Source organism: Ixodes scapularis, unplaced genomic scaffold (assembly GCF_016920785.2).
Source record: "Ixodes scapularis isolate PalLabHiFi unplaced genomic scaffold, ASM1692078v2 PGA_scaffold6__148_contigs__length_123643588, whole genome shotgun sequence".
NCBI lineage: Eukaryota > Metazoa > Arthropoda > Arachnida > Ixodida > Ixodidae > Ixodes > Ixodes scapularis.
Window position 1 is genome coordinate 8,488,425 of NW_024609881.1, and position 16,163 is coordinate 8,504,587.

Here is a 16,163-nt window from a genome sequence, read left to right on the forward strand (position 1 = left end):
TCCGTCTTCCGGGAACATCACAGGGGCACTTCTCCGGTCAAGTCTTCGCTACATGTGCTCGCAAACCGCGTCAAACCATAACAACCAAAACAATACCGCGGCCTGGCGTAGTTGCCAGATCTTGCCGGAAGTCGAGACGCTGCGCCGTTCAACTCCGCAACGCAAGGAGAGTGAGGGGCGGGGCGTACTCCTCTTCCGCGGGGGTCGACAGAGCGGGAGTTTCAAATGTGGAGAGGTTCTGACTCTACTAAATTACGTCCTGTGGCGTAAATATTGATAAAAAAAAAAAAAAATTTTCGCGGAACATTTGTTTTGTGACATGCTTGTCCCAATTAGGCTGTTTAAAAAAAACTTTTTTTTCTTTGCAGTTACCCTTTAGAAAACTGCAAATAAATAAATAAATAGGTATGTGCAGTCCATCTTTCTTTTAAGGAAGCAAGTATTTTTCTCAATGGTAGCATACCTCTAGGGATATCATATCTTCCCGGTCTGTCGCTGGGAGTCAGTGACCGCTTCACGCACTTGAACAGCTTGAAGCAGTTGTCCGGATCTGAAGACAGCAAATCAGACAAATATAAGTGCGAGAGAAGCGGAACTGCACTTCTCTCACCCAAGCTACAAGCACACGCACCTCCCCCACAAATATGCTTGCACTGCAAGGGTGCGCGTGCTTGGCACAGATACTGAAAGCCCGCAGCCCACTCTTGTGGCTTCTGCTACGCTCACACTTAAAACTTAAGCATGCACAAATGGCTAGCCAGGTACAAATGAATTTCTCAAATTGGGTAGCACCTTCCGCCCCCCAGGTACTCTTTAATCACCTAATGCAGGGATTCCCCAACGTTTTTTACCTCGAAGAACCCCTCTCCGACTCGAATGAAAGCCTACAATCCCCCCCAGTCTCGGCATCAATATGGTAAAGCAATAGAGGAATGCAAATTCCTACAAACCTTGTGAACAATGAGGCACATGCGAGGACATTTTTGGCCCGTAGTTACGGGTCAATGAATATTTAGTAAAAAAACAAAAAGTGCTTTAAACTGCAACAACACTTCACTTGGGGGCAGAGAAGAAAACATGGGAACTCGGGGAACTCGTGCGGGTATTCGGGGAACCCCTGGGAAGCCAGTTTGAGAACCCATGACATAATGATACAAATGACAAGTAAGCTCCATTAACCAGCTATCAATCAAGAAGTCCCAAAGTGACTTTCTAAAAGTGCTTGTAAAGGCGAAGCGTGCCCCGAATGTAGTCAAAGTATGAAACAGACAAACCATCTTCAAAACAGGTTCCGAAATGGAAGAGGAACCCAGAGAGCCCTTGGAGACATCCAGCAACCACATTCTTCTCCTTCACGCTGCAAACCCTCTGCAAGAACACCAAGTTGGGAATCGGGTCACAACTACGCAGCCAGTGGAGTAACTAGGAGGGGGGCGGACTGGCCCGGGTGCAGCACTCAAGGGGGTGCAGCTGGGCAGTGAAAGGGGGGGGGGGGGGGGGGGGGGTTCTCTCAGCGGACTACAAGAAAGGCAGGGGGGAGGGGGGTGTCCAGCGGGCCACGAAAGGGGGGAGAGGGGGGTCACGGCAAGCCACGAGAGGGGAGGGGGGTTGTGGGGCGGGCGACCGCCCCGGGTGCCGCTGACCCTAGTGACGCCACAGCATTCAGCAGCTGCTCGAAGCCGCAGCAGACTCTTCGCACCTGAAGAAGGTGTCAATTCTGTCTCAATTATAGGAGCTCGAATTACCCGAAAAATGAAAACCATAGACTTCAAAGTGACGTGTAATGGGGCATCACGACCAAATGCCACACAAAAAAGCCGGGGCACTGCATCGAAACAGCACAAAAAAAGCAGCATGCGACAAAAGGGCATGATCAAAACAGCACAGCACAGCCATGGAACAACACACAACAATAAAGCATGTAACAATAGAGCATATATACAGCACTGCACCAAAAGCGCACTACAAAAAAGAACAGGGGAAAAAAAACGGCCTCATCGGAGAACAGCGACAACATATTATGTGACGTTAAAGAAATGTCCTTCGAACCAGATCGGCTGAATTGCCGTTACTAACAAAATGATGGTATACCAATGTTGTTCGTCATAATTTTTGCCGTAGGTTGCTGTGCTGTTTTGACGCTGTGCTGTTTCACTGCTGTACTGTTAGGGGGATCGGTGGCCGAGTGGGCTGAAGCGCACACCCAGCTCGACGCGCGTGGAGCGAAAGCTCGCGCTGCAGAACCCAGGGATCCTGGGTTCGAGCCCCACCCCTGCCCGTTTCGATCTGGATGAGCATCGTACCAGCGTGCGGTCGTGCATCACTACTGCGTGGTGCATGTTAAAGACCCCAGGCTAGCGGTTGTACTGCACTGGAAAAATTGCTCATCTACAGCGTGTGACTCGTCGCAACTTTAAATGGCAGACCAACTACACGCTGTATAAATATTTCCACAACCCCAATTGTTATTATTGCTGTACTGTTTTGAAGCTGTGCTGTTTTGCCACCCACTATTTTAATGTATGCGGTTCTGTCGCGTTTACATACATTGCAAGATTGACACAAGTAACCTACACGAAAAAACTGTTCATTTACACGTCCAAATTCTGTCACATGACAGAAAAAATGACAGTAGTCCAGAACTAAAATAAATCCTTATGGCCTTCTGCACAATGTTCTGTGCTTGAAGATCGTTCGGCTGGTATCACGAACGACAGTTCCGAAGTAGCGGCCACATGTTCATCGCAACATTGGTCCGTCATTTGCTGCCATCGCGTCGACCAACCTGCAGTATGTCGCCATATTGAGGATGTCGTGTATATAGACTTCCAATAATCTGTACAAATTTTTTTTCTTTTTCTATCGACATATTTACAGATTCTTAGAGGCCACAAAAATGGGGTTCCTATTTATTTCTATTTTTAATAGTGAATGTGTGCCTTAGATGACCCATGACTTTGAATATATTTGGTACACCTAGTTTGAACGTCACATGAACATTGAAAAAGAGTGAGCACGACTGGAACTGGCCAATTCTCAGCCAGATGGAAAACAAATTTCGAGCTGCAAATTATGTTCTGGGTAGTTGGGCTCTTATAGGTCATGTTCAAATCAAAAGCTTGGTGATGAGAAATACCCTCTCGGCGTCACTTGAAGTAGAAAACGAGCGTGTTGGCAAACAGTATCAACCATGAGGAACATAACACAGAGAAGGGGGGATAGACCTATTACCTTCCTCCTCCTGTGCAACCATTTGTTAGCATCCTGTGCAAAAGATTAAATTTTTCCAAAGCTAATTTAATTATGCACACTGTTGCCACTTTACATATAAAATTATCTAAACATGTAAAATCAGCCTGCAGACAACAAATATGCCTTCAAAAATCCAAATGGACTCCCTTGAGGTAAAGTACAACCTATCATTCCATTACTGCAGTTAGCTTACGTTCTATCCGAATAATTAAAATAAAAGCACCGACTTGACACAACAGAAAAAGCTCGCCAAGGTCGTCGCGGCCAGAAAGTCAAAAGAATGCCCCATTGTCCATGCATGGTCCACCAGTTCAGTCGCGTCGCGTGGGATGCGTACGTGACGTCAAGCTTGTGTTTTTTGAGTCTGGTCTCTCTCTCCTCCGTCCGGTTTCTCCAATGTAGGACGCCGGGCAGTCACTGCAGGGGATCTTGTAGATAACGCCTCTCTGGACGTTCGCCGGGGTTGGGTCCTTTGGTTTGGAAACGGAATTTCCAATAGTTCTGTATGGCTTGAAAACCGTCCGGATGCCAAGGGGCCTCAAAGCGCGACTGAGGGGTTCGGAGACTCCTTTTGCATGGGCCACCCTACTTTTTGGGCGAATACTGATTTCCAAAAAATTGCTCCAGAAACCACTGTTGTTGCTTGTCTATGAATTGCGATGGCATACGTCTAGGACCACCTCAAGGACGACGTCTAGAACGACATCTAGGACGACCTCAAAGACAGCTTCGAGGATGACATCCTACAGGATGATATCAAAGATGTCTAGGATGACTTCTGGGACGACGTCGAAGACGACATCAAAGACATCTAGGACGACGTCTAGGACGACCCTGAGGACAACGTCAAAGATGACGTATAGGACGACCTCAAGGACAACCTCAAGGACGACGTCAAGGTCGTCAGGTCCTTCGAAGAGGGTATGAATGTGAAGAGTGTGAGAATGTGAGCTGAAATGGTCTACTGCGTATACCATAAAACCCCGCATATAATACGACGTTTTTTGTTTTTTTTTCAAATTTTGCCATGTAAAATTTGAGGCTCGTATTATACGTGGGTTCCAACAAATTTCAACTTCGATGAGGCGTGATCTGACGCTGTTTGACGTAGTTTCGGTTTCGAAGCTACACGGCACTCAAAACAGTTCTCATCATCATTAAAATCACAATGTCTGAGGCGCCACTATCCGTTTACAGTCAGGCCTGGTCAGGCTAGGCAATGGCGTCGACACGAAAACGATAATCGCGGCCTTCAAAAGAAAAGTCCTTTTGGTTGCGGAAGACATAGGCAACAGTGCTGCCGGACGACAATTCACCCATAAATGAGGCCAGCATCCGCAGATGGAGACGACAAAAGCAAGCTCTGTTCGTGTGCAACAGAGTGGAAGCTTTAGAGGTCCAAAGAATGGTGTGTTCGCCGACGTCGAGGCTAATCTCGGCAACCTTGTAAAAGAGCAACGTGAACGGCACCTCGCTGGAAACATTGAGCTGCTGCATGAGAACTTTGGCGCCGACATTGAGTGCTTTATGCGCTGCGCCGGGTTTTCACAGCCTCGGCACACACTCGTTGCTCGCTCTTTCATGTGCAGGATTTCAAACGCGCTCGACGGCACTGAAGACGACTGCCTTTGGGAAAAGGCGTTGGACAAAAAGTCTGATGGACGTGATGACAGTGATTGAGGTTCAATTACGACGCAAATAAACGTTTTTCTTACAACTTCCTGTGTCATACTTTACGCGGGATATTTTCGTTGTCCTTGTGTTTGTTTCGTATTATACGCAGATAAAACTTTTTTTTTGTTCGCAGTCCTCAAATTACGTTTTGTATTACGCGGGTTTGTACTAAATGCGGGTTTTTACGGTACCTACTGCACATTAGGAGGCTTAAAAGTCCAAGAAATCCGGCAGATAGCTAAAGAATGTTAAAAACGCCGAGTGATCGCCCACCCCTACAATTACCCCCCATGCGGACTCCGTGATCCGCAAACATTCATTCTACTCGAACGACGTGGTCGCGGACCTTACGGTTGGAGGACGTCCGTGACAAAGTAAAATGAAGGAGTGAAAGACGCTTCACATTGTTTATGCATTTCCACCCCGATTTCCGCAACCCCAAAATAGGGGTATGTGCGTGCAGAAGGAAAATGATGGACATAACAGAATTAAACTTTGTTTTGCTTAGAAAAAAGTTTGTTTGGATAAAAAAAGAAAACAGAAAGATAGCACAGGCAGTAACCCATTCAGGGATCGCGAGGTCAGGGAACGCCCCATATCCCGGAACGTAAATGTGGAGTGCAAGGTCAAAGATGTAAGGTCAAAATCCGTCTACACCGAAGTAAGTCCACCGCAAACCCGCACCTTCTCCAGGAACGTTGTGACCACAGTTGACAAGGTTGCGCAATGTTTGAGACAAAGCCAACGGGTAAATAAATATTTCCTGGAAATGTAGCACACGGACATTTGTAAAGCGTCCCATTTTGAGCTCCTTGTTCGTAGTGCCATCCACACCACGCAGCAACACCGCCTCAGCCCACATTGATAGCAGACCAGGCACAGTCGCACGCATGTGTGCGCCAAGTAAGGAAGTTGCACAAGAGTCTGCTCCCTATGACTGCCAAGGCGCCCCACCTGGCCCAGCGCCCAAAGTATTTTCCCTTGCGATCGCCCGCTTCCCCAGCATTGCTCTTCGTTGCTTCTTCCACCCGCTCGCTCCTCCTTTGTGCCTGGTGAATTTTTCTATTTTCTTGTTCTCTTTTCTTCTTTTACTAACGAAGAGAAAATGGCGATGCTAGAAACATGCTTACACAGAACAAACAATTGCGCTGTATGCCCATCGTAGCTGTTCATCTCGCGTATGCAAGCAACGGACTTTGTGATAGTAAAACATTCTTTCATGAAGATTTCTCGCATCAAACAACGAAACTAATTCGAGTTTTGAGTTTAATGTATCGCTTGTGTAACCGCGCTAGATCTGTACAGAAAAATGTTTTTTTTAGCTTTTTTTCTAAAGATTTTGTGTTTAGTCATTGAGACATGGCCCACCACACTTCTGTAATGAGTTCCAGACGGCAAAGGCTGGGCGATGACTCGGGATATTACAGAAGATTTAAATTTTGTTGACTGCCCTAAAACAGTTAGGGCCTATAGAGAGGTATAAACTAAACAAAATTGTCAGTGACTTTTATCTCCAAAGTCCTACAATGCATAAAATGCAGTATTTAAGTTATGATCGTTTAAGTGTATTTAGAAGACATTAGATTGTCGTTTCAGGGAGTAAAGAACCTTTCATTTTTATCAAATCTCCCGCTATATTTAGTGGGGAAAGTGAATTGGTGTACACATTGCGTGACATCAGGTCATGTAACATCAATTTTTATGCTAAATTTAGCGGGGAAACTGAATTGGTGCATAAATCATGTGACGTCAGGTCACGTGGCATCCATTTTTTCGCTAAAATTAGCGGGGAAACATGTGGGAAACCTCAGGATCCAAAGCGCTGAACCATGTGGCTCGCATACCAAATCATCCTAGTCATTTCCACCATGAGAGCCGAGTGCAATTGGCCACGCGAGTGGCGATGAAAGGTCGTTACAGTGTAAGGGCGGGGGGGGGGGCTAATGGTGAATAAATCACTATGCAGCAGGTTTATGTTTTACAGTGCAATAAACATGCAGAAACCGGCTGCAAACTTGCGTGCTACGGGAACTGATATTGCACACGCAGATCGCGGAAAAAAACACAGGAACCTGCTGCAAACTCGCTAGTTACCCACATACCGACATAGAACATTGCACGGCTAATGTGATTCTTGTCGGACATCGCATGATGTTCGACAGAAATCGGGGGTGGGTGATATAAGGATGCCTTGAGGGAAGGCATCCTTATGGGACCGTGGTCAGGTTATTCGTCAATTCCCTCCCCACGCCTACGTAATCAAATATTTAATTTTAAAAATATGAAACGTGCGTCAGAATGTTGTTATATACCGTAGAATACCGCGCATCCGCCCATTCCACATTAGGCGCCCATTACCAAATTAGTAAGATCTGAGAAACTACGCACAGTACATTTATTTGTAAAATTAATGACCGGACAAGCGCCCATCCCCCATTTATTTGCGATTATCTTCAAAGTTTGAGTGGGCGCTTGCCCGGTATTTTACGGTAGTCTAGTCACTCTCATTTTGCCACTTTTACTGCAAGCTAGAGTCATTGCATCAGCATTCACAAAGCTTTTTTTTTCTCAAACCAATTATGTGCATTCGCGCACCATTCCGCTCCGGAGGAACATTTTTTCCTCCCAGTGTCCATGCCCCAGGTGTGGCTTATCCACAACACACCACTGCATTGTGGGAAGTGCACTCAATGGAACTAACTGGCCCGAACAGAGCACAAATGCATAGAGATGCGTATGCAGAGTATGCAGACAGAGGTATCTCAAGTCACAATCAAAAGTAAACTTGCAGAAAATTTCCCCTAACCAGCTGGCAATGGACAACGACCGAATCAGCATCGAAAAATTAATTTCTGGCGCAATGCTGGTGAAAATTCCTCCCATTTCACTGAAACGCCGCAGTATCTGGCGGGGTCAGCATTTAGTCGCGACACAAATGGCACAGCAATCGGATCCCTGCGATACACATGTCGGGTATGGGATGCTAACGCTAGAAGACTAGCATGGTGGCGGCATCTGGTACACAAGTAGCAAATATTGACAACTTAAATGGTGGTTATATCGATTAGATAGTGACTACCACCGGGCGTTAACTACAATAACAATCTGAATTGGTGTACTACAGACAAACAAGTTCCGCGGTATTGGTTGTTGCAGCCTTCAAAGCATAGGTGAATGGAGTTACTAAATAATCCGTGCTTAGAGTATCGACACTCCATTCCGCAGATGTCTATTAATCTATTCTGGGAGCAGGTGCAACTGGCGATAGTTATGCAAATGTGTGGTTTTGTTTCGTTGTTGCGGACTGTTTTAACATTTTCAGAGGACGAGAAGTGTTTCCTGCAATTTCTGGTGAAGCTTCAGATAACAGCCATTTGAAGCACCAAGAGGCCCAAGTGTCATTAATCTAAAGCGCAGCTTACTGTTTAGAGGCTTAAGACTGAACATTTTAAATTAGACTGTGACTCGTGCCACCTCGTACCCCAGTGAAACAACCAGTGCCACCTGCCTGCAGTTCAGCCAGGTAGAGGGCCAGCAATTTGTCCCGATACGGTTCCGTGGCGACCTGGTGACACTCGGCGATGGTGCCAAGGACACAGAGGATCTCTTCTTTGACTGCACACCACAGGGACACAAGAAAGCAAGAAACAGTCATCAAAAATTACCCACTTTATTGCGTCATCAATTTGTTAAAGAGCCTGCCGTATTGTCATGACTGTAGTCCGGACCCGATGTATTGTTCAAAGACACAAATTTCAGTTAAAAAAGACAAGTTTTTCGTTATATAGTCCGCATTTGGTGCATGGTTTGCACATAAAAAATGTTCATACACAATACACCTTGACAAATATCCGGTTTATTAACTTACAGAGAAGCATGTTTTATACATAAATTATCATTACCACACCCTATTCTTCAAACAATCCATCCTGTTTCACAATAACGAACAATCACGAAAAAACCAATCCTTGCCCACACCCAATGATAGTTCGCGTTGCATAAAATGAAAACTTGAAGATATGTATAGTTGATGCAATGACCAACACCAAAAAACGCCAAATTTGTTGGGTAAATAAACCAGGAAAAAGCACCTCCGAACTCTAGCACCTCCGAACTCTAAAAATAGACAAGGGAACCCTTCACATACCATACTTTCTGGAACGTAGTTTAAAAGATGAAATTTGATGCAGTGCGGAGACTATTCATTTTGACAAGCGGTTAAGGATTCTATAAATCACAGGGTATGTTAATGATGATCTAAGGATAATACAAGCTTCATTGTGAGCTAATAAAGCAGGTGTGCTCTGTACAAGACTTTTCTATGTGCTGACTAGGCACCAGGGGCAGGCTATGCTCCAGACACAGACTATGCACTAATAGAGAAGGAAAAACTTGTTTGCAACCCAAGTTTCCACTCCCGGGCTATAAAGTGAGGCAGACCTTTGTCCAGAAAGTACAGCAACTTAACAGTACTTGGGCCTACCAGTGGGCGTCAGCTTGGAAGGCTGGGAAAGGAGCATGAACATCCTCTCCACGAGGCCGGGAACGTCCAACTCGGTGCAGACGGAGGCACCCTTGCAGGCCTCCAGCACCTGCAAATCACATCACTCATGCACTTTGAAGGGGCCCTTCCCAACCAGTTTCCCCAACAACGCAGCACAGCAACAACAATGTCACGTCTAACGAATCCGTTGCGCTGACAGCACGAGCTACCGCCGCTGCTACGCGAATGCATCTTGGGCCAGTGTTCGGCGTCCTATACCCGTCAAAACTGGTCCCCGAGTAAAAAAATACTCCGCGTTGGCGTGTCCACTGCTCTCCACTAGGGGGCTTGACGGTGCATTGAGCAACAGATACAGAGTCACCGGAAGTAAGCCACCTGTCTCGCGACAGCGAAGTAACATTTTTCAAATGATACTTCGCCGGAAGGACCCAAAGAGTTCAAACAGGAAACAGTACAAGTTAAAATTTAAAAAATTAACTTCTTAAAACTGAAGGATTTGGGAGAATGAACCCTCTCAAACGTCATCGAGTGGAAATTGAGAGACGACAAATGAGAATGTGGTAAACAGGAAGACGCATTCCAGGCACCTTACTGCTACTTAGCAAATGCTATGTGACACAGAGTGAAACCCAAGTATGGCACGCTCAACAGCTGAGAAAGAGATTCTTCTAGGAGCCATTCTGAGGCCACCCTTGAAACTCCTCTAGGGTTTCTCAAACTCGACTCCAAGGAATGTGCACCAGAGTACCTTTGGGGGTTCCCCAGCTATTTCCTCTACCTTCCCTGCCTCGAATGTTCTCCAGTGTAAAAGGGGGACACTGGCTAAAGATTTAACTTCGAAGCTACTCAAGTGATCGGAATAAATTTGCAGGGGAGATTTAACCTCAGATGTAGATGTACTGTGCAAACTTTCAGCTCTCTGGGACAACTTTACAAACCTGCATAAAGTGTGTCACTCTTCTTGACTCCAACAAAAGTGCAGTAGCCTCGATCACTCCAATGTTACCGCTAGTAACTGCATCCGTGGCCAACTTTGTCACTTTTTCAAGTAGCAGACACGTTTAGTCTCACAAAATATTCTCATCCATCTCGAAAGTAACACTGAGGCCCATACCGTAAGATACCGCGAAAGCACCCACCTCATTCAAACACCCACTACAGTGCAACCCACTTAGTATAACGGTCATGAGAAAACCCGAAATTTCAATCGTTACAGTCTGTCACATACCTGCCAACCCAGCAACATAAAAATTCGGGAGACCGCCAAGCAGGGGGGGGGGGGAAGGGGATTTGAAACATTATTTTTATTTAGTTGGACAAGAAACCTCGTGAAGAAACACTCTGCGCAAATCACACTGTTTTCGCAGTTGTTTTGGAGTAAACTGCCGGTGGTGCCCTGCCCTTCCACAGCACAAGCATGGCTCTGATGCTTTCGTGAAGCGATGTGTATCTTGATGTCAAGCTTGCCGCCATGTGAAACGCTCACACATCACAGGCGCACATGGTACAGAATCCATACTTGTCAGCTTTCCACGAAGCGACAAAGCACGGAAACTCAGTCGCGTATGATCTCAGAAATACTTGCAAGTACTTCTTCCTGGCTTTTGAAAGCTCCATCGATTGTTCCAACAGATCAGTGGTTCTAACTAAACTCGAGGAAACACGAAGAGTAGTTTGGCGTTCCACACCTCACTCGACGACCTGACAAAGCCATCTGAAGCCTAGCGCACCCATGATCATATAAGCCATGTTCCAGAATGCGCTCGAACTTCAGGAGTAGAGGTTTTGAACCTTGACATTTGAAAATCTACCATCGTTTTACGCTACTGCTCCGAGTTGTCACGTGATAACCCGCCGGAGTAACCTAAACCCTACTCTTGAGTGACTTGCAATGACACACGCGTGATAATTGGAAAAATATTTGACTCCAACCAAAAATTAAACTCGGACCCAACGTTTCAAAACCAGTTCGGTTTCTTCTTCAGGGGCGATTGATCTCGTGCGTGGGAGCAGCCTCGTCTTCTTTGGTGATACGAATATTTTCTAATCGCGCTTCCGCCTTGCCATCCAGTCTTTTTCTAATCACGTGTCGTAGTCCGCTCACATAAACAGATGGTAAGGTACCCATAGATCTGTTGATGTTTCCTGGTGTATTTTGGATGTGCCATGATTCAAGGTGATGTCTTTTTCGGAGATTGATTTCAACATCAAGAACGGACGCGTTCGCAAAGTCTATCGGATGGTCAAAGGTGTCACAGTGCTCCGCAAGAGCACTGCGTTCTCGGTCGAATTTGCGTACATCGTTCTTGTGCTGGCGTAACCTTTCTGGCGTAACCAAAGGGAGCTGCGCCGCATCACCCCATCACGCGCATCAGCGTTCCCTACGTTCAAGGTACTAGCGAAGCACTATCACGGGTGCTTGCAAAACAAGGCATTCACGTGGCTCACAAACCGGTATCCACTCTTGGACGGTTCATGCCAAGACCAAAAGATCGCCCCCCGAAGGAAAAAGCACCGGGAATTGTTTACCGGATCCCCTGCTTAAAATGTCCTGCATCTTATATCGGCGAAACAAAGAACTTCATAGAAAGGTTACGCCAGCACAAGAACGATGTACGCAAATTCGACCGAGAACGCAGTGCTCTTGCGGAGCACTGTGACACCTTTGATCATCCGATAGACTTCGCGAACGCGTCCGTTCTTGATGTTGAAACCAATCTCCAAAAAAGACATCACCTTGAATCATGGCACATCCAAAATACACCAGGAAACATCAACAGATCTATGGGTACCTTACCATCTGTTTATGTGAGCGGACTACGACACGTGATTAGAAAAAGACTGGATGGCAAGGCGGAAGCGCGATTAGAAAATATTCGTATCACCAAAGAAGACGAGGCTGCTCCCACGCACGAGATCAATCGCCCCTGAAGAAGAAACCGAACTGGTTTTGAAACGTTGGGTCCGAGTTTAATTTTTGGTTGGAGTCAAATATTTTTCCATTATCACTTCCCAACCAAACAGACGTCTGTCGAAGATGTTTACCTTCACGCGTGATAATTATAGCAAAAAGGCGTCATAAAAAAAAAAAAAAAACTATGGCAAATATTTTTCGGGAGATTTGAGGTCGCGTCCGTACAATCGGGAGATGTGATCGAAATTCGGGAGGTTCCCGGACAATTCGGGAGAGTTGGCAGGTATGCGATCAACGTTGTATCAGGACTAGAAACTCATCATTTCCAGTCTAGAAACTCTAGAACCTGATCGTTATAAGCGGTACATTGTTATATGTGGTATCGTTATAAGTGGGTAGCACTGTATTAACATTTTCCAAACTTGGGAATTCTACAAATATGCTAACCACCAGATTTGACCGGAGAAGTGTCCATGTCTAGATTAACCGAGTTTTCAGTGAAGTGTGGTGGGCACTCTCCCGGTATTTTGTGGTAAGTTGCTGCAAACTTCATGTGATTCCACGCACTGTGCAGATGAGAGGCCTTGTCTGCATGTTGTGGATATGCTGAAGGCATCCACAATACCCTCCCAAAAATCATATCACAGACACAGAATAAACTTTCTAATCTCAAACTAAAACTTGAGAAGGTAGTTATATCAACCATAGCACCTCAGTTGATATAACTCTAAACAGAGGGAATGGACTTGACAAATTCCGCTGTTTCTGGAGAAGGGGGGGGGGAAGGACTTTCGGGAAAACTAAAGTCACAGAAAGAAGGAAAGTCAATTCTTCCATTTGAGGAGGAGAGAACCTTTCTGCAACTCAGAGACGTGTGGGGAGAGGAAAATGTAAAGGACACTTGGCAGAAGATGATTCTGCAGGTTTGCTCAGGACTCAGCCAGAGTTTCTTCGAGTGATTGGAGTAGTTCTCACAACCCGAGTGTCCCCAGACTCACTTTGGACAGCAGAACCAGTGCCTGCAGCCGGACTTTGGCCGCCTTGTCCCTGAACAGGAGCTGACAGCTGACGTCCTGAAATCCAGAAAAAAGACTGCATGTAGCATAGGAATCCAATCATCCATCGCAACGAATAAAACCCACAAGACTGCTTTAAATTGCCGCATGCATGATAGGGAAGATACGCCTCTCCGTTCATCTCGAAGATTCGCGTACACCCTTGCCAGTTATTCTCGCCCTAGCTCTTTCCCTAACATTCTAGGTCGAATATTTTGAGACGACAAACATAGTAGATAAAAAGCCCAGTGCCGTATCAGCGATTTATTCGCTGATTCTCTCTCGCGACAGCCAGCTGTTACACCAACGTACTGTGTGTTCTTTTTTTCGTTTCTGGCACAAGTTTGCCCCCATTAAATCTTTAGTTCATTCCGTTTTTGCCTGCCTCATCAACGGTCATTCGTGACAATATCATCTTTATACGATTGCCTTTAAGTATCAACAAATGTTGCTTACGTCATGTAAAAGACATAATTTTTGTGAAAACCAAGCTTCTGCAAATTTTCTGTCTCAAAAAATATTGCTCAAATGGTTGCACAAACCTATCAGCCCATTGTATTGAATACATACGTGTCACTACAAATTTTAAAATTGTGCGCCCGCAAAATATTTCAGAATCTCGCATTTGACGAAATTCGCAAAATATTTCCCCCATGAAAATGAAGTCGTAATAGCAACAAGGTGTAAAGTTGGGCGAGTTGGTTGATGGTCATATTGAATGGGTTAAAACAGCGCAAAAAGACGTCTTTTTGCACTGTCTTAACCCATTTGTTAACACAGTCTCCCGGATATTAAATCTTTTTAACCCACAATCGCTATTTCTGTTGACAGCGTCTTCACATTATGTTAAGGGGGGACATGGGCCTAAATTTTAAATTTTTCCGAAAAAATTCATTTTTTAATTTTGAGGTTTTCAGTTTTAGAAACTAATTATACACCCTTACACCAAATTTGATGATCATACGCCAAATGGTTACATTGATATAAAATATTTTCAACACATTGTGAGGCAGTAACAAAGTAAAGGAGTTCAATGTTTGAATGCATTTTTCTCAGTTCCACTTTTTGCTGCAAATTTCATACGAAGGAATCTTTTGTTCGAAGGTGAAAGTATTCTGTTACCACAATCAAGATGTTTCTTAACTGAAATTTACTCAGGAATCGGGCTATCTACTTTATTTTGTTTTAAGTTAAAGTCCTCAGTGAGAAAAAACTAAGTTTTCAAAAATTGACAGATGACAGATATGCATCTCATAGTTTGAGGTAATAACTCTTCCTGAAATATTTACATTTAAGTTATTAAAACTAGATAGCCCGAGGTCCCATATCCCCCACTTTATATTCAAGCAGTCAAAATGGTGCTTAATAGCTTGATTTGCATATCATAGATTTCTTAACGAAAAGTGACACATCATCTTATGCAGGTATGTAAATTTGTCCTAGAGAGCTGAAAGTTTGCACAGTACACCTACATCTGAAGCTAAATCTCCCCTGCAAATTTCATTCCAATCACTTGAGTAGTTCAAAAGTTTGACCTCTAGCCAGTGTCCCCCCTTAAGAGGTAACAGAGAGTCCGCCCTAGAAGAGTGGCAAATGCTCCCAAGGAAAGGGAGGTAGGCTAACTTTCAGCGACAAAAATGAGGGCCATAGAAATACCGCTGCCCGCCGTAACCTCTTGCGATGAGAAATAGAATAGTGGCGCCATCTATCGGGTAGCCCTTATACACTTCCGACTCAACTAGAAAGCATTTGCAAGATCAAATCACTGTCTATGACAGATTTATTTATTTATTTATTTGACCTACTGCCAGTCCTGATTACGAATTTGACAGGAGTAGAAAGAAGTTACACTTGTAAAAGCAACAGGTAAAGCAACATGGCAACGAAGCACAATGCAAGGAACAGGGTTGGGCAGAAATACTCGAAAATGTATTTGGAAATACAAATACTGGGATACTTTAAAATAGTACCTAAAATACTGATACTGAAATATATCTGCAAAAGTGTACTAAGATATTGAGGTGGGCTAGTTGGATATGCATGATGTAAAAATTAAATAGCGCAAAGGTTAGACAAAGGACAAAGGACAGAACATGTAGACAGGACAAGCGCTTGTCCTGTCTACATGTTCTGTCCTTTGTCCTTTGTCTAACCTTTGCGCTATTTAATTTTTACATCATGCAAAAGTGTATCGCGATACGTATCGGAAATACATTTTAAATAGAGGCAAAAGGTATTTGGAAATACAAATACAGGAATACATTCTAGGGAAGGCAGAAATACAAATACAGAAATACTGATACTGCAATACATTTTTTCAAACTTATTTGAGACCAAATTATCTTTATCTGTAAGCTTGGAGTTGAAAGTGGAAGTTTTTGATCCTGAAATTACTTTCCCGTAGGCTTGGCAGTTTGCCTTGAAGGTAGTGATTTTGGACGACGAGGAGTCTTTAATGGGCTCAGAAAAACGTTCCACCAGGGACTGACCGTAGTCCCTTCCTTGACATCCTGTCTGTTTGACGAGAGATGCGAAAAGACTTCGACCTCTAAATAAATTCTATGTCATCCTAAATCCCATCAAAATGTCACCACGCCCCCGTCAAAAAAGGACGCCCCTGTCAACATTTATCACATGACGTCACAGTGGAATGAACTGGTATTCTTTATCTGTAAGTGTGGCCTTGAACGTGAAACTAACGCGCTGCTGTATGAAAGGACAATATGTACTTTCATTGTAGTTTACCTCGTTGAAGATCGTGCAG

The 16,163-nt window shown here is 44.7% G+C and overlaps 1 protein-coding gene across 1 annotated transcript in view; it reads right to left on the bottom strand.

Moving 5' to 3' along the window:
* LOC8026835 (DNA-dependent protein kinase catalytic subunit) overlaps positions 1-16,163 on the bottom strand; it is a 374,591-nt gene that overhangs the window by 339,742 nt on the left and 18,686 nt on the right. Inside the window, exons 5-9 of the mRNA XM_029967180.4 lie at positions 13,343-13,417; positions 9,410-9,518; positions 8,435-8,541; positions 1,275-1,368; positions 464-550 (exon numbers count right to left, since the gene is read on the bottom strand). Of these exons, the coding sequence (XP_029823040.2) occupies positions 464-550; positions 1,275-1,368; positions 8,435-8,541; positions 9,410-9,518; positions 13,343-13,417 (472 nt within the window). The remainder of the gene's footprint in view (positions 1-463; positions 551-1,274; positions 1,369-8,434; positions 8,542-9,409; positions 9,519-13,342; positions 13,418-16,163) is intronic.